At 42.8% G+C, this 18,706-nt stretch overlaps 2 protein-coding genes across 2 annotated transcripts; both read left to right on the forward strand.

Annotated features, from left to right (window-relative positions):
* The first annotated feature begins 15 nt into the window (after window positions 1-15).
* med21 (mediator complex subunit 21) lies at window positions 16-2,944 on the forward strand. The gene is made up of 4 exons (XM_076721730.1): window positions 16-146; window positions 496-610; window positions 716-816; window positions 2,280-2,944. The coding sequence occupies exons 1-4, from the start codon at window positions 105-107 to the stop codon at window positions 2,457-2,459; spliced, it is 438 nt and encodes a 145-aa protein (XP_076577845.1). The 5' UTR covers window positions 16-104; the 3' UTR covers window positions 2,460-2,944.
* A 2,389-nt stretch (window positions 2,945-5,333) lies between these two features.
* On the forward strand, window positions 5,334-18,550 carry LOC143314964 (serine/threonine-protein kinase 38-like). The gene is made up of 14 exons (XM_076722333.1): window positions 5,334-5,713; window positions 10,109-10,248; window positions 10,896-10,947; window positions 11,058-11,180; window positions 11,303-11,386; window positions 11,479-11,602; window positions 11,763-11,917; window positions 11,995-12,097; window positions 12,201-12,262; window positions 12,491-12,608; window positions 12,697-12,820; window positions 12,944-13,039; window positions 13,849-13,940; window positions 14,073-18,550. The coding sequence occupies exons 2-14, from the start codon at window positions 10,115-10,117 to the stop codon at window positions 14,195-14,197; spliced, it is 1,392 nt and encodes a 463-aa protein (XP_076578448.1). The 5' UTR covers window positions 5,334-5,713; window positions 10,109-10,114; the 3' UTR covers window positions 14,198-18,550.
* The last annotated feature ends 156 nt before the right edge of the window (window positions 18,551-18,706 follow it).

The following is an 18,706-nucleotide window of genomic DNA, read 5'->3' on the forward strand; positions in this document are numbered from 1 at the left end:
GACTGTGCCCAGTGCGTGGCGGTAGTGTACCCGAAAGCTGTTTACCACCCGCCAATAAAACCAGAAGAAGATGAATGACAGTCGTTTGTTAAATTACAGAAAATATGGCGGACAGGCTAACACAGCTTCAAGACGCTGTCAATTCGGTAAGGCAAATATGGGAGTTTTTAAACGATAACTGACAAAAAATAACTTCATTTTGACTAGTTATATCATTTGAAGGTGGTAGCTATTGCGGAGCAGCAGCCAAGTTTTCAGTTATTCCATCACTGGGTAGCTAACGACTAGCGGCCTGTAACGTTAACACTAACAAGTTCAGCTTGAGACTCTTACACAGAAACATTTGCTACAGTATTGCTGTGTTACGACATTAGAAACTCAAAGTAACTCATAGCTACTATGTAGCGAACGGATGTCTGACTGGCAGCGTCAACAACGAGTTTCCTGCTTGAATGAAAGTGTAATCTTAGTGATATTGTTGTGTTGTGTGTCCAGCTTGCAGATCAGTTTTGTAATGCCATCGGCGTTCTGCAACAGTGTGCGCCTCCTGCCTCCTTCAGTAACATCCAGACGGCCATCAACAAAGATCAGCCAGCAAACCCAACCGAAGGTAGCTTATCTGTTCAGATTTAAAACCACGATCCTTGTTATTTATTTATTTCGGAGAAACATGACTTGTTTAACGTTAGGATTCAACATTTTCATCTCTATCTAGAATATGCCCAGCTATTTGCCGCCCTGATAGCCAGAACAGCCAAAGATGTGGATGTGCTGATCGACTCTCTGCCCAGCGAGGAGTCCACGGCAGCTCTGCAGGTCAGCACCATTCACAAGTACCTTTTTAGACATGCATCACATACAGATTCTCAGCTGAAAAGGGGACGAACACACGCAAAAGCCCAGTTAGCACTTCTAGCTTTCAGCCAGCAGGGGGAGCCAGGTGAATGCTTTTCCAGCTGCTTTCAGGCGTGACAGTAGGAGATTCAATTTTTTAATTACTGAAACATCAACACTAATCAGTTTATCACATGCTGTATTTGTATGTTTCTCTCTTCAAACTCACATTGCAACATTTACAACATTGCAACAGTGTTTGTAAAAAAAAACAAAAAAACAAAGTAAACAAGTACAACAGTCAGTGTACCATGGAGCATGTCTGTCAAGTACATTTACATACAGCAGCAACAGACGCATATACTGAGACAGCACGCAGGAGAGGAGGCTTTCCTGTAACAAACTAAACCAGCTGAGCTTGTGTTGCAGTGTGAAGTGTCTTTCTCTTGACTGTCCTCCCTGGAAATAAATGGTGTCAATGCAGCTAATTTGGCCTATCAACCCAAGAGGACACTTCAATTTCTCATAGAACATGAGTCATACAGCATTTTAATCCCACAGTTCAACAGTCCTACCACCACTGAACTTATCTCATCCTCATTAAGTGAGGTGCTATAAATTCGTGATTTCTATTCAGACTAATAAAGGGTTGCATATATATGAAGCCTATGTAGGACTACAGATTTTGCAGTATTACATGATGGTTATGCACTGATGCCAACCAATATAGGAAAATGTAAATTACCCATGCAGACAGTGACAACGCTCACACATTTCTGTCACCACAATGTGAGGAGAGGCTCACGTAACAGCAGCTGTCCTATACTGTATATATAGGCAGTAATTCACTTTTAAGTACCTGTGCCAATACAATATTTAGTAACTGAAATCATCAGCTGCAGGGGAACATCCCAAGAGACTCTGAATACATCAGTGAGTCACTTCTCTCACATTTGTTTGATTTTTTTTTTTCTCTCTCTCTCTGAAAAAGAGTGATGTGTTTTCCATCCTGAGCTGTCAGTCATTTACAACTAACTGGCAGCTTTGTCTCAACAGCACAAGCATATACGGCTTTTGAGTCAGGTGCTATAACAGAGTGAAAAGGTTACCTTATTTTCTCACTTGATTCTAGTATATTTATATAACCAGGTATATTTTCTTATCTCTCCAGCTGCTGTGCTTTAAAGTCTTCATGTAGAGTTTGGCATAAGGTATAGATAGATAGAGCTGTCAATCACTGAACCTTCTGTCATAAATAATGAGGCTGTATAATCAGTGTTGCCTTTTTAGGTCACTGTTTGCTTGTGCATTACTTATTTTGAAGGCTTTTTTGCACCATAGCTTATTGTGAATTAATAAACAAACACACATCAGTCATTTGATGCACAGAAACACAGAAAATACCGCCGCCGTTCATTGGAAATGAATCTGTGACCTCCCGTCAGGCGGCCAGTCTACGGCAGCTGGAGGAGGAGAACCACGACGCCGCGGCTCGTCTGGAGGAGGTGGTTTACCGCGGCGACATGCTGCTGGAGAAGATCCAGAGTGCTCTGGCTGACATTGCCCAGTCGCAGCTCCGCACCCGCAACGGAGCGCCAAGCCAGCCTTCACCTGCCGAGTCCTGACCCCGTCATACATGATGCAGTTCTGGACAGTTTTCAGTCATTTTCACTCTTTATTTTTACCCTCCAACATAAGAAATGTGAGATGCCAACAGTCAGTGTCACTTTGTTGCTTCATCACAGTGCTGATAGAAAATACTAGAGGCTACTTGGAAAAGAGTGCAAGAAACCATCTTTCTTCTGACCTTTCTGCTGATAGAGAAAGTTTGGAAAAATACTGCCATAGAGGTTTTCTATGGTCCACAAGACTGGTCTGAATGTGTGAACGGTCACCCTGTTTTTCATGTTTTATGTACATGTTGTATATTGATTAAGTCTGTTTTTGATATTTATGAGCAAAATGATTGAAATTGTGATTCTGGAGTATCTTCACTCAAGCAACACTCTTCAGACCGGTTAACAAACCCCCTCAGCTCACTGTGACTCCATATCTGATGAGTCTTGGTCTTTTTTTTAATAAAGCTTGAACAAACTATTTGGGAATTTCACTTGTTCAGACTTTTTGTATCTTTACAGCAACAGAATTTTAGTTTGGCAGAATTCTTTGTACATTCTTCTAATTGTTTCATCTAATTTTTATCTCCCAAACAGGCAGGTAGTGCTAACAAGTGATGTCCCACTCTCATCATATTTATTTATAAAATGACAAAATCCAAATCCAGACTGTTTGGAATTTATTTTTATTTTAGTCTGTTTCAGTCCTTAATCATAAAAAGCTGCTGCCTCATTGCACAGTGTCAGTAGAATAGAATCACAGAAGTAATAAATCATGACTTACCATAATAAATGGACTCTACTATAAAATGAATTAATGATTGACGCATTCAGTGCTTTTGTGGGAATGATCTCACTTTCAGTATGAGCACACTTCCGCTTATTAGGGAAGGTGGATCGTGTGACCTTTGACCTGGTGTTTCACGCTCATTTGTTAAGTGGTAATCAGTGAGTGGAGGTCCATTCTGCCGCTTTCTGTCATTCTAGATGGGAGCATCAGCTAAACACCTGACATAGAACATGCTGGTGCTGCTTGCTTAGAACCTCAAAATGTAAAAAACGTTTTTTAGGAACAAATCTGTGATCTGAGGATACGTCATGACATTTGAGAGGATTTCATAATCAAAATGAAAATAGCATATGAGGAAAAATGACAGATTGCTAAGGCGTAAAATGAGGAAGAGAGCTGTATGACTTCAGGATGTGCTTTTTGTGAAGCTTTGCTACCTAAATTGTGTAAGATACCAAAATTAATGTATTTGTATTACATCAGAAACTCTCATAATCTTTTTTCTGCAATCTAAGGATAAGACAAAGACCTTTTTATATGTGTCTGCTAGAGCCCAGATGTCCTGAGAGGACTCCGGTGGTCACAAGATGATTCACAAAATAGGAAAATACATAACAATGCCTCACCAATTAAGTGTTTATTTCAGCGATTTCTTTGAAATCTGAGAAAATAATCTCTCTGCCTCCTCTGACAGTCTAATAAAATCATCCCAGTTCAAGTGTTTTCACACAGCACCAGTCATGCGGTACAATCTTGATTTCATTAAAAGTGTGTCTCAGTGGTCTGAGCCTGTTTCACACTGAACTTTGTGAAGCGTAGGCTGCAGGCCAGAGAGTTTATAGCCCAAACCCTAAAAATAGTTGCTGTGTCACAGCTCAGTGGGCCCCATTGATGTGAGAAATATAAAAACAGCCTTGTCTGCTGGACACCACACCCAGACGTGTTCGCGGGGTCCACCCACCTCTGTGTATGTTGACATCATGGCTCTGACAGTAAAAGCACTCAGTCCATCCAAATAAGGAGATTTATGGCAGAGAAACCTCACCTACCAGCCTCAACTGTTTTCCTTTCTGTTTTGGTCAACGTCAGTTGTGTTACCTGCATGTTTCAGTGGTGATTATTATGGTAATTCTTTACTGTATACACCTGCTCTTTGTCTGAGAGACCTTCAGCAAATAACACAAGTGAACAAGGTTACAGATTCCAGATAGGGTGAATATATTTCTAAGGGACCTCACTGCGATGATGGGAGGAAAAGTCAGTTTCCTTTGGAATTTCTACATTGTTATGTTGAAAAGTGAAAACAGATCCTGCAGTTTCTACTTTAAACAATGATCACATCTGACATGTTTTGGGCCAAACAAGCTGCAGTTGACTAGAACTGTAACACCAAAGGTCTCAGATCTTGCCTTGATAGAAATATCTCCTAGAATATACTTGGAATATAGCTGTCGTTATGCTATCATTACTTTATTTTTATTGTATTATACTTTTTAGTATTTTAGCTCCTGTGTTGTCACTAGGGAAAATAATCCATGGGGGTTCATTACAGTTTTGTTGTCATATATGTATAGTAGTCATATTTCAATATAAATCATTCATGTAAGTTTTTTTTCTATAAATGTATCTTGGCCAACTATAGCAATTCAAACCTGCAATTTGTAGTTTTGATCACAATGTGACCTTTTATTGACCTTTGATACCCTTTTGTAGTTTAGCTGGTATTTGCAATTGAGGTGTAAATCGACTAATTACTTCACGGGTGTTTTTGTAAAATAATTTTAAAAAATCATCGTAATAATAATAGTTCTTTTTTTTAGAAAGGGTTTACACTAAGCATAACCTATAAAATTATGTAACAAAGCTTACAAATAGCGAAACTGCAGTATATTCTTTCATTGCCACAAACGCTTGCTAACCAAATGAACCTGCGTCCTGGAACACAACCCTTGCGGGGCGGTTAACATTTTCTCATTGGCTGATGCGCATGTCATTCTCATGTATTCTCTGTATATGATTGGGCAATGAAAACCACAGGTCCTTTTCTTCGTCGCTGAATGGTTGCTGCTAACGTCATTCAAATCTGCGCCGTTGCGTGGCTGGTGCGTCTGATGAGCCTGACGGGTCCCAGGAAGCGTCGCTGGTTATTTCATATTTCATAGCGATAAAGACGGAGGAAGCGCTGAATTTTGAGGTCAGGGGTGCAAATGAAGACCGTAAAATATATTCAAATTACTTCAGGTTAGCTTGCCGCCAACAGCGGGCGACTTTTGTTATGATATGGCGTTGATATCGGCGATGTTTACTGTGCAGCCTCATAAGTTCCTCTGAAGGGTGGCCAATAACTGGAACCTCTAGCCTTCAAACTGCCTAAATATTAGGCAGTAAAATACGAAGAGACACACAACATTTCTTTCTACTGAGTCGTGGGGTGGCGGCAAGCCAATAATTGACTCTGGAGCAGGACACGGAGGTAGGTGAAATACATTTCCCCTGAATGCTCTTTATTTATCTGCTGCCGGTTTTTTTTTTTTTATTTGTGGCTGTCATGGAACCTGCCAGACAGACGCAAAGGGAATAACGTTATAGCGGACCAAAAGCTAGCTAACGCAAAATAGCAACAAACTCGCCTCATATTTGAATTTCGCTGTCGTATTGGTCTCAGAACGATGAATATTCTGTATTAACAGCAGTCATGCGTCGTGGCAGCAGGGAGTCAGACAGTGTAGGTTTTACAGGGAGGCTAAAAGTTTGTGTGTCGCTCGGTGGGCTGTGAAACATTAGCCGGAGAAGACATTGATGTGTGTCCATAGCTTGTTTAATGCTGCGTGCAGGTGCACAGCAGCTCTGAGGGTCAGCGTGTGCCATTCACCACAGTGGATTAACAGCATGACAGTCAACACAAAAATTAGGTGTTCATTTGATATTTAGCTTGTCCACTTTTACTTTGGCACACTTTGACAAAACACAACTGCAAATATACATAAATTCCATTTGAAATTAGTGTTTTTTTCTAGCATTTTTTTCGCAATTCTGAAGTATATATTAGCACTGGAAAATAAACAATGTGAATAAGAACAGGTATATAACTGATACAGTGCCATATTAGATGATCCTGCACAATTCTAGGAATATTATCGTGTATTAGTATATTATTGTAGAATAGATACACCACGAGGTTCCCATGATCATAATGTTATAGTGACTTTTCAACACAAAAATGGTTGTTACTTTTGATATAGACCTAGAGTGTGTGTGTGTGTGTGTGTGTGAGAGAGAGAGAGAGAGAGAGAGAGAGTGAGTGAGTGTGTAAATGCACGTTTGTGTGCTCCCCATACCTCTCTGGAGCGTCATGACTGAGCCCTTTCATTTAGGACGGAAAGGGTTTCCTGTCCAGTCACTTACAGTATTTAAAGGGTGGCGTGTGTGTGTGTGTGTGTGTGTGTGTGTGTGTGTGTGTGTGTGAGTGAGTGAGTGTGTGAACTCAATTATTTCACACCAAACTGAGAAATCCAACAACAGGGGGAAAAAGTGACACCCTGGATCCTCTGTTTGGATTTCATTTTATTTCAACTTCAAACTTAAAAGCTAAAAAATGTCCCAGCACATGTGAAGCGTTAAGAGTCTATCAGCTCATCACCTGTCAGGTCAGACAGTGTACTTCAGTGTACTAACAGGATTATTGCTTTTTGTTATGCTGTTCTTGGCTATCTACTATCTATGAATGTAAGTGAACTAAGGATAATCATCAGGCCTCGCTTTCAGCAGGCAAATATTTGTCTGTCTGTGGATTTTACAAGGTCTAAAAAAGAAGGAAGTGGGACCTTGTTTTCTTGAGGGACATAATGTTGTTTACTTGTTGGAAGTATAATTTTTCCATAAAATTGCATTCACCTCCGTTGTACTGAGGCAGTATGCAGGAAATGACTGTATATTTTGGGTCACTTGGGTGGATTAATCCTTCAACAGCTTCAGGGAGATGACTAAAACACAGTTTCAAAACAAATTGTCATTAACCGTGACCACATACTTTACTTTATTTGTAGATTAGTGTTTTGGATGGCCAAATTTGTGTCCCCTTTTAGTCTCCAAGCAGCGAGCTTGCCGTTATAATGCCTTCCTTGTAAGTGCCTGAGTGGTGTAGCCTTGTTTGTTTAGCTAAGGGGTGGATCTGGTTAACTTCAAGCCAAACGAAATCCCCTCAGACTGAGCTCGAGGCTCGGCTGGCTCAGCTGTGAGCTAACAGTCTAACGGTTTTAATGATGCTTCATTTTCCACCACGGTGGGGAAACAAGCAAAAAAAAAAAGGAAAAAAATCCATCCAAGCTCATGGATCAAATGTGCTCATTAGCTCCATTGCTCAATCTCAGTGCATCAGTAGACCTGGGAAAGAAAACGAAAAGAAAGGGTGAAAAAGTATAATAATATTGTCATCCTGAAAGCTTTGATTGTATAGCTTTACAAGATAATTTTTAATCTAAATTGCAATTTTGCACAACTTTCTGTAATTCAACATGATCAAAGAGGCTATGATTAATAGCTTTATATTAACAATGGATGACTACTTGTATGAAACGGTCAGTAGTAGTAACAAACCACACGTAATTACCAACTGACTCTACTGTTCCCCACAGCGCTACATTGTCTGGGTTTCATAACTCACAACTTAACCATTGTGGTTAACACTCTCTAATGTTGGTTTTGGCAGCAACCGGTCGTTGTTTTCAGTGAAGAAGCTTGACAAAACCTACTGCAGTGCCACTAAACGTCAGATGAGCAAAGTTAGCCGGTGAACATAGTGAAACATTTGGCAGCTAAAGAGCCAGATGCAATATTTTCCACAGGAGCTGGTGGAGACCAAAAGCAGAGCTAAAAGGAGAGTGAGTGTTGGACTTTAATTCTTCATAAACACAATCCTAATTAAGCATTTTCAGCATGTACTTTAGACAAAATTGGAACATCCCAGAGTGATAATGTTAATTAAGAGATGTCTAGCATGGCTTGTGCAGTCAGCTGTTTCATTACAGTACCCTACCACCGCCCAGCATGTTCACACGTTGTCCACCGAGCCACCTAAATTCGCACTTTGTTGACCAAAAAGAACACCAGTCCACGGGTGGATTGTGCGTATGTGTTGGGCTGTTGTGGCACCAACAGGATGTAAGATGGCCTCAGGTTTCTAGATGCTTCTTAAAAATGGAACGTGACAGGGTCGACACGGGCTGCTCGCTGCCACAAGAACTGTGATTAGTCGGCTTGTGCTGCATTGTGTTTGTTCAAAATCATTTCAGTGGTGATCATAAGCGACATTTCCTTTTAAGTTGGCTGCCTAGAAGTGTTGTTTTCACGTACAGACCTCAGTAACTCAACACCCTTATTTGCCAGTGTCCCTGTTTTCCACCCAATAGAAACCTCCCAAGGCAAGAAGTTTTGAGCAGTGATTCAATGATTTTTCTCAGAAGTCAGGAAGTGTCCTGTTGTTGTGAGATTGTTGGGGCCGGGACGGAAAAAGGACCAATGACTAGACGAAACAGGGGTCCTATCTCTGGGTAGCAGTGCTGCTTTATCTCTGTGTGAGCTAATCAAGCCCATTCATACCGCGCACTGTTGAAATGTTTTGATGATGTACAAATCCATCCTCTTCCTCTCTCTCTGTTACATAACGTGTTCAAAATCTGCTCATGTTAATATTCTATTCATTTAAGAGAAAGGGTTTGGTTTTTATTCAGACAACCTCCACTTCACACGAGGGCTACACGTCAAATGCAAGATGTCAGCATGTTGGGAGAGAACAATCATTTCATAGAAGACAGAATCGAGAAGAACTGAAGGTGCTGTTCTTATGGGATGTGTTGTTCCTGCAGATGAATGATTGGCCGTCTCAGGTGTTTGATATTATCCAAGAGGGCGTTAAAAATGCAAAGGAATGCATACTGAGAAAGATCTTTGGAGATTTCCTGGAATGAAGCCCTGCAGACCATGAGCCACCCAGCACATGATTCCATGTCCCTGTTAGAGGTTCACAAGAATATTTTTGTACCAGGGCTCTGAGTTGGGCGCCTCCTGGTAGTCTGAGCTGAAGGGATCTATTCCAGAGCTGCTCTCACTGAAATGTAAAAATGGATAGCACTTTACTTTGTGAATTACTCAGCCCCACATGTAAGATTCAGTGTTTTTGGATCCTGACACACACACAAGGGATTAAACATCAGAATATTTCAGCCTTGGCTTCTTCTATTCCATGCTTTGAAAGGGAGGGGTGAGGCAAGCGGTGCTCAGTTGGTTGTAGTCTGCAACCTTACCACTAGATACCCCAAAATCTTACACACTGGTCCTTTAATAAGACCTTACATCCTGTTGGATACATTCATTGAAGCTCAGTTGAACAGTTAGATTGTTTATTCCTGTGCTGATTTACACCCTGTAGATATTGTAGACAGCAGACATGCAGGCGGTGCAGGGGTGAAGCTACCACGCTGGGCCCATAGCTGTGTGTGTTGGTGAGTGGGGAGCCATCGAGGGTTCTTGTCATAGCCCTGCTCATACCTACTGGTCTGCTGGGGATTCTGTACAGAGACTTTTTGTAAACCTCTCACACATTTAAAGCAAGTCTATTTAACTTTTGTGGAGCAGCAGCCAGTGACACCGTTAGTGACGATCACAGGATAAAGGACCGGTCTGACCAGAAAGTGGCTCCACGATGCTTATCAGCAAATCCTCATGAAATAGGCAGAGCGAGAGGCTTGGTGACAGGGATAGAGAACAACAGTAGCTTGTGAAGTAATGGCGAACATGACCAGCAGTATCAGAAACTGGAATGATGTGCACACCCTGATGTATATTTTTTTCCTCTAATGTCGTCTTACAGGATAGTATGGCCATGACGGGAGGGACTGCAGCTGCCCTTCCCATGAGCAATCACACCCGAGAGAGGGTGACTGTGGCCAAGCTGACACTGGAAAACTTCTACAGCACTCTGCTCACCCAGCACGAGGAGCGCGAGATGAGGTAAAACAGCCTTTCCCCCAAACAAATGTACTGAAACACACCCGTCTGATTGCACCCGTTTCTCTTTATCAGTAATATTCCAGGCCGTGATGCCTATCAATTAACAAAAGCTACGAATAAACAAAAGAATTTCAGTTTATCTTGTACTTTCCGGATGTTTTACCTCATGCAAATCGTTCCACACCGTCACCACAGAGCAGAGCCAGTTTCCTCAGTTCCTCTCTGCATGTAAATGAAGCTGTTGTTTAAAGCATCAAGTGTCAGTCCATCCACTGCAGGAAAAAGGAAACAATACCGAGGCGTTTCATCTCAGGTGGGAGCATAACAGAGAGCATCTCATAGTCTACCTCTTGTGTTCTCACATTACCACATTAGAGCCAGGTCGCATGGTTTAGGGCCTCTGGATAAAGACAGCTGACTCACTGTTTACACCTCTGCAGAAACTGACAGGAGATTCATTTCCAAGATCTGACACTTGTCATTTAATCCCTCCCTGTGTGTTTCCACTCCAAAAATCTCACTTATACACAGTAAGGGAAATAGGAGTACAGTGTTTTTGCTGTGTTTTTCAGCCCCTGTTCAGATTTGTATGTCTTTTGAAAGGGCCTCTTTCATTCATTCATTTCATTTCATTGTTATTTTCACAGGCAGAAGAAGCTGGAGAAGGCCATGGACGAAGAGGGTTTGCCAGATGAGGAGGTACGGTAGGCCTTGTCCTCTCCTTTACAGACCTCAACGTGTTTTTCTTTTCCATCTTTCTCTTTGACTTCTTCAGGTGACTCACTGTCATGTCTGCTTGTGCTTTGCAGAAAGTAATGCGCCGCTCGCAGCACGCCCGCAAGGAGACGGAGTTTTTGCGCCTGAAGAGGACGCGACTCGGCTTGGATGACTTTGAGTCTCTCAAGGTTATTGGACGAGGTGCTTTTGGAGAGGTACAGCAAAAGAAAAGCCTCAAAGCTGAAGTCCTTGTGAAGTTAATAAGAACATTTGACTGCTAGAAGTGTTGCTTTTGTTTGTTCACATTCTTTAAAAACTCTGGCGTCGCCTCCTTCAGGTCCGTCTGGTGCAGAAAAAAGACACAGGCCACATTTACGCCATGAAGATTCTGAGAAAAGCCGACATGCTGGAGAAAGAACAGGTAAAGTGTTGATCATCACTGAAACTGCTGCTGCTGCTGCGTTCACGCTGTTGTATTCTAAGTGTCCTCGGTTGTCTATCGTCTCCCTGCAGGTTGCTCATATCCGGGCAGAGAGGGATATTCTGGTGGAGGCGGACGGCGCCTGGGTGGTCAAGATGTTCTACAGCTTCCAGGACAAGAGGAACCTCTACCTCATCATGGAGTTCCTGCCTGGAGGTAGCTTAAAATTAATTTGATTGATCCTAACATTAGATGTGTGTTTTGCACGTGGATCGATTTTCAAAGTGTGCTTTTGCAGATATTGAGATATAAATCAGAACAAATTTGTCGCACATGATCGTTTTAAAAGATCTCTGATCTCTGACCTTGTTGCCAGGCGACATGATGACCCTGCTGATGAAGAAGGACACTCTGTCTGAAGAGGCCACCCAGTTCTACATCGCAGAGACGGTTCTGGCCATCGACTCCATCCACCAGCTGGGCTTCATCCACAGAGACATCAAACCAGACAACCTGCTGCTGGACTCCAGGGTGAGACTCACAGACAGGCAGTAAAGCATGCAGCGTGCTGGGCGAGGACGACTTATCAAATGCTTATGTGCTCACAGGGACATGTGAAACTGTCAGATTTTGGCCTGTGTACGGGACTGAAGAAGGCTCACCGCACAGAATTTTACAGGAACCTGACGCACAACCCACCCAGTGATTTCTGTGAGTTCCAAACCCAAAATGTATTTACAAAGAGATCGTTTTGGCGAAATATGGGCTGAAACTATTGAAGCAATCCTCTCTCTCACTTTCCTTCATCTTGCAGCCTTTCAAAACATGAACTCCAAGAGGAAAGCAGAAACCTGGAAGAAGAACCGGAGGCAGCTGGTAAGGTTTTGGTATTTCTGTGAAATTGCACTGGCTGTAACACGCAGAAGAAGAAACGAAAACGTAGCTTCAAAGTAGCCTCCTGCAGTGTGCAGCCTCTTAAATCCTGACTGACATAACTTCATGAGTGGAGCGTGTTTGATGTGCAAGTTTATTGGTTGACTTTGTTTCTTTTTCATAGACTCCAACCCAGAGCTCTCACCCTCTTTCTCTCTGTGTGACTCTCAGGCTTATTCTACTGTAGGAACACCAGACTACATCGCCCCTGAAGTCTTCATGCAGACAGGATACAACAAGCTGTGTGACTGGTGGTCTCTGGGTGTCATCATGTATGAAATGCTCATCGGTAAGACAGGCACAGAGAGGTTTGTGCTGTATTTTTTTATAAAGTTCCACAGCTAGCGCTTTTTAAAATGCTCTTTGGCTGCGTTCAGGTTATCCACCCTTCTGCTCGGAGACGCCGCAGGAGACATACAGGAAGGTGATGAACTGGAAGGAGACCCTTGTCTTCCCGCCTGAAGTCCCCATCTCAGAGAGGGCCAAAGACTTGATATTAAGGTATGTGAAGATACATTTTTATTCCAGTTCATTCAGAATGGTGCGGACGGTGAATGATAGTCCAAACAATGTATGTAGAAAGGTTGATCAGACATTTCTGAGGCGGCTGTTTGTGTGTTTCAGGTATTGCACTGATGCTGAGAACAGGATTGGAGCTGTGAGTGTGGAGGAGATCAAGAGCCATCAGTTTTTTGAGTCGGTGGACTGGGAGCACATCAGGTACATGAAGCACGGAGCCCTTTTTAAACACAGACCTGTAACATTTCCATATTGTGACTCAAGTGCTGTCAGATTAATGTGAAGACCGCAGCAGCACAGCCCTGAAATACACTTCGTCAGTGTCGTCAGCTATGCTCAGAGAAAATCAGTTTGCTAAACTATGAATCACTGCGAATGACCTGATTTTACGTTGGTAGGGATATTTTCCTTATGTCACTGAAGCGCTTTTAAAGAGCAACTAAACACCTCCTGAAAAGCATGTCTCTGCTGACCTCCAGTGGTTTAACTTCTCAGCTGGTGATGGTTGAGTGCACTCCAGAGCTCAGTGACACCACCTTTGGTTTCAAGCTGGTGTTAAGTTACTCTTTAAAAAAAAAAAAAAACTCCATCTCCATCTTTATATTTTCAGCTTCCATCTGTGCCAAGAACATGGCTGAATAAATGAATATCTGGCATGCTGTAGCGTGCAAAGTTAGCATGCTTCAAAGGGAGGACAGGGTTTAAAGCCTACCTGTAATGCAGCCTGTGAGAGCACAAAACACTTTAAACTCCCCACTGAACAAAACCGCTCCCTCTCACACACCAGGATGCAAATACTGCAGGAGCACAGTGTCCTGTCCTTTCAGAATAAAGGAATATTTGTACGACTGTAGGACAAAAAGCCATTACTTTAACACATAGGTGAAGCCAGCAATGTTACGCTCATGAAAGGTAACTTTCAGGAAATGCCATTCCGGAGCTTAAACACAAGGGGGCCTTATTCCTGTCTTCTACTTTCGTCCACGATCCTCTCTGTCTTGCCTCCACAGGGAGCGGCCAGCAGCCATCTCCATTGAAATCAAGAGCATCGACGACACCTCGAACTTTGACGACTTCCCTGAATCGGACATCCTTCAGCCAGGTTCGTCTTAGGAATCATTCTGCCAGCTGTGCTGCAGGAAAATCCTCATATAAGAGTGTGACCATAGATGAATCACGATCAGGAAAGTAGCAATTAAAATAACGCCTCCTTTTGCTTTGTGTTCATTAACAGCCAGCGCAACGGAGCCGGACTTCAAATCGAAGGACTGGGTGTTCCTCAACTACACGTACAAACGCTTTGAGGGTCTGACTCAGCGAGGCACCATCCCCACATACATGAAGGCGGGGAAGGCCTGACACTCTGCGACGCGGAGAGAAAACAGACGTTTACGGACACAGGGTCGGGCCGTGGAGCCCCGCTGGTGCTGAAGGCTGCGCCGTCAGCCTCTCAGTATAAATTTAATCCTCATCACAAGTTATTTAGGTCTGCTCAGCCGCCGCAAGAACCGCCAAGAGCTCGGAAATTAAGGAGCGTTACCGCATTACCTCGGTTGTTTATATCGTATACACGTGCCGTCTTTAGCCATAGCTCTCAGGCCAGCTCACTAACTAGGACACTAAATCAGCATATCTGCATGTTCGGCGGCGTTTTGCTTCTGGAGTGGATATTTTTTACTGCCTAAAGGCGACGGTGGGAATGAGGATGGAATACAAATCACTGCTTCGACATCTTCACAGCGATAGTTTCTACACTGGTGGCTGAATTAGCTCTGATGCAAACCGAATTTCCAATACATGAAGACAAGCTCTGTACACTGTAGTCAAACTCTGAATGATCTGTGAGGAAGAACAGGTACCCCTCACGTGCTCTCCCTATACTGTTCTGCTCTCTTCATAGATTCAAAGGAGGGTTCCAGCATGGTTTCCAGGGTTTTGGCTCATTTTCTGCTTTATATTGAAGAGTAACTTCCACTGAGAAAGATGGTGTTCATCTGTCGGCTCCACTGGGTCGTGTCTGACAGGAAGTGGAGCCTGGTGCAACCTCAAACTTCAGAAGACGAGAGGGAGACTGTGGTGGTGCAAGTTCTTGGTAGCAAAATGTGAGTGGATCCCAACACAAGCTCAGTTAGCGTCACAATTTAATGAGGCAATGGAAGGAATGTTTACATGACCGCATTGTACGCACATGCCTGTCTAGCAGTGGAGCTCTATGGGCAGCAATGTCAGCCCACCACTAAGGTCCAGCATGAAATCTCACAACAGCTGCTGGATGGATTACCACCAAATTCATCGCACATTCATGTTCCCTCAGGGTGAATTGTAATGTTTTTCATCAAGCGCCGTCATCAGGTCAAACTAAAATACTTTGGTTTATGACCAAATACCTCTAAAGCTAACGGCATTCCCATCAGCCTCAGCTGTCCTTTGTGTTTAGTGCTAATTAGCAAACGACAGCATGCTAACATGCCAATCTAAGATGGTGAACATGGTAAACATGAAACCTGGTTAGCATCATGTTAGCATTTTCTGTGGATGTTCATATGTTGATGTTAGCAGTTAGCTCAAAGCGCTGCTGTGTCTTGCCAGGCTCTGTGTTGAGGGAATTCTTTGAAAAGCTTTTACCAGAATAATGGTATGATTCTGTTTTGCCTTTTATTCACATCGATGGAGAGAACTGAATGATTTCCGGAACACTTAGCTGTCGAGGGATAGAAAACATGCAACAAATGAGCTGAAATTCAAATCATGCTGGAATCCTCCTTGAACCCTCGCGGCGGTGAGACACAGCGCGACTTTGTGTCGGCTCTGTGGGCAGCTCTTCCTGTGGCATCGCCTCAGCGCTGCCGCCTTTCTCACAGAGGAACGACTTGTTGCCAGGAAACATGTGAATGCAGTTTACCCTGTGCTTGACATCCGTTACTGCGGAGCGTTGCCCGTTCACTCACGCCAAACAAAGTGCCGTGTGTGTCACTTCCCTTTAGAGCCAGTCGTTTTGTTCACATCAGCGCCGCAGCAATTGATATTTCCCCCTGATTTTAATTCTAATGAGCCCGAGGTCGATCGCTTCATTCATAGGTGGACAAAACATGCAAAGTGCCTTGAAAGAGCTGATAAATGTTAGCGATTATCTGAGATTAATCAGAAGGTATATGTGGGGGGGGAAAAAACAAGCAAGTTAGCAAGGAAAGAGAAAGCTTTAGAACTCGTGAGAAGGCAACAATTGAAAGCTCTGGTGTGTCACATTTAGTATGTCAGCAGAGTGATAAAAAGTGAAGTGATACAGGTGATAAAACCCATGAAACAAAGGCAGTATAGAAAAATGGGTAGACTATAAAACAAGAGGCTCGTAAAACACAGTGTGTCCGGGCAAACACAAGGACACAGTGTCTTTGTTTCTCAAGTAAAGATTAAACTGAAAGAGTTATGAGAAAAGAAATAAGAGTAGATTAACATGGTGGGTGTATTCACTGAGACGTGTATGCTTTTTTGTCTCTGTTCATTTTGAGTCAAGTGTCCATTGGATGTATTTAAGGTTATTTCTCCGTAACCTTCTTCGTAAAAAGCTGATCCCAGGCCCGTCTTTCTCAACAGAACCACCCATTTAACCATCACGTCTGCTCTGACTAGACGACGCGAAAAGTAGCTACCAAAGAACGTGGTGGTCTGAACACATTCAGATGTAGCTGTCACTTACTGCACAGAACTCAAAGCTACCTGTAAAGAACACCTTTCCAAGAGAGCTGACCTTGGTTTGGGAATAATTTCTACTTCTACACTTGTCCAAAAAAAGTGAGCGTGCAGAGACAGATGTGTCCGTTAGCACATCTGTTAAGTGTCAAAATGCAAGAAAAGCTAGAAATGTACATATACTGATGACTTCACCCTACAGGATGAAGGTCAGCTGTAGCCATCACAGGGATCCTATGACAGACTGTTTGTGGTGCTATATCTGAGGAATAGATGGCAAAAGTGGTCCATCAGTTTGATGTATGACGGTGATATGTGATAACACACCTGTACCAGTCCCTCCTCTCATATTTTATCAGTTTACCTGTGATTCATCCAGGCGCTTTTGTTCAAATTGGCCAAGAACACAACATTAAGACTGACAAAAAAAACATAAGCAGTGTACAAATTAGGGTTGACTGATGTGTATATTTCTGCATTATTTATTATTTTTCATGTGTTCTTACGTGTTGATAAATGACTTTTTGTGTTAATGCTCATGATTTTCATGTCAATTGGTTTTCCCTAGAGTTTAAAGGAGCACTCCAGCGATATTGCACCTCCATCAAGGCAGACAGATTTTAAAATGAAAGGTCAAAATAGATGCAGCACAGGCTGATATATCTTGACTTTTAATCACTGTTGTGGTTAAAGTTCCCAAAACAGTCAATCCTACACTTCCCAGAGTGCAACTTGATGGTGGCTTTCATTCGACCCTCCCTGGCTAGTAGACACCCGTGTCTTTCAAACTCGTCCCTTGTTTGTATCGCAGGCAGAAATCTGCAGTCTCGAAACCCAAGCTGTGCAGCAGTGCTCCCCATGAGGAGTAAACTGAGCTTGAAAATCAGTGGAGTGCCCCTTTAATCACTGATGTCTACAAACACACAAACAATCTGCATCTCGTCAGATAGACAGCCCCGATTGGCCAGTATTTGTCCCCAAGTGTGTGATTCTAACCCAAATACAAACATCATCAAAGGCCGCAGGACTGCTGACAGCAGCAGGACAGATGCATGATGGGGGATGTTGTTGATGGCTACCGCTGCAGATTCCCGGTTGTGTCTAATCACTGGAACACACTGACAGAACCTGGAAAAAGCCAAACTGCTGTATTCAGAGCGTCCCGCTTCACAGCCAAACCGTTGTGTGTGTGTGAGTGTGTGTCACGAAGCAGACACTCAGTGCTTTTTGTCGTGAGGCGATGCGTTCAATGTCAAACTCATGTTGTGTGTTGTAATAGAGGAATTATCACTTTTTGTTTTTAGAGTAGACACACAGGAGATGAAAAAGGAGGGTAAATACTGTATTTGGGATCCAGACAATTCTATATATGTACAAGATGACTTGAACTCCATTACTGTGCCACTTTATCTCATGGGAGCTAAATTATTTTTGCATTTCTTTGTCAGACTGAAGAAGAGTTCAGGAGGTGTTTTAAGCTTGACAATTCATTTCCGACGGACCAAACCAGCTTATTGACTCGCCCTGGGTGTTGTCAGTCAGGTCAGTGTCATAAAATATTTAACGACTGACATTTAGAGAGGTCACTTCCCGAACTCGGAGAGCAGGGAAAGGCGTACTTATTCTTTTAAATGAGGAAGTGACCGAACCATACAAGATAAATGCAGATCAAAGGTCTGTTCGCATCTAGAATCTACTTTTAGATGGAAATGGTCAATTTCTCTGCCTCAGAAACCTCAAAGCCCCGTAACTTAGCTAATAATACAGTATGTATGTAACCCCCCCTCCGACTTGTTAAAGCAAGAATTCACTTTTAAACGGATTAAAAAAAGAAAAAACCCCGCAGGCCAGGACTATGTTGTGAGGTCTTTGTGTGTAATACTGTGTACATATTGTTGTAGACACTTGAAGGAAACTGTGGAGCGGAGAGGGAAATGCTCATTAATATATTCGTTCACGTTGATGAGTTTTTATGTTGATAAAATGCTTAAAATAATAAAATTAAACACAAGTCTTAAGGCTTCTTTTTGTTGTCGTTCTTGTTGGGGGATGAGCAGCAAGTGAGTCTTCAATAAAAAAAAAACACATGGCCCAGAAAGGCATGGGTGGGTGGAGGCCTGGAAAAGCTCCAGAGTTTTCAAGGCAATGCAATAATCTTTTACAGTATATTACTATTGC

This window comes from Chaetodon auriga, chromosome 22, assembly GCF_051107435.1.
Source record: "Chaetodon auriga isolate fChaAug3 chromosome 22, fChaAug3.hap1, whole genome shotgun sequence".
Classification (NCBI taxonomy): domain Eukaryota; kingdom Metazoa; phylum Chordata; class Actinopteri; order Chaetodontiformes; family Chaetodontidae; genus Chaetodon; species Chaetodon auriga.

What these genes read in the sequence shown, in the direction of transcription:
- med21 (XM_076721730.1), top strand. Translation starts at nt 105, where the DNA reads ATGGCGGACAGGCTAACACAGCTTCAAGACGCTGTCAATTCG. An exon ending in GCCAGCAAACCCAACCGAAG is followed by an intron (nt 611 to 715) that starts GTAGCTTATCTG and finishes ATCTCTATCTAG; the next exon opens with AATATGCCCAGCTATTTGCC. An exon ending in AGTCCACGGCAGCTCTGCAG is followed by an intron (nt 817 to 2,279) that starts GTCAGCACCATT and finishes ACCTCCCGTCAG; the next exon opens with GCGGCCAGTCTACGGCAGCT.
- LOC143314964 (XM_076722333.1), top strand. Translation starts at nt 10,115, where the DNA reads ATGGCCATGACGGGAGGGACTGCAGCTGCCCTTCCCATGAGCAATCAC. An exon ending in ACCTGCTGCTGGACTCCAGG is followed by an intron (nt 11,918 to 11,994) that starts GTGAGACTCACA and finishes ATGTGCTCACAG; the next exon opens with GGACATGTGAAACTGTCAGA. An exon ending in AGAAGAACCGGAGGCAGCTG is followed by an intron (nt 12,263 to 12,490) that starts GTAAGGTTTTGG and finishes TGTGACTCTCAG; the next exon opens with GCTTATTCTACTGTAGGAAC.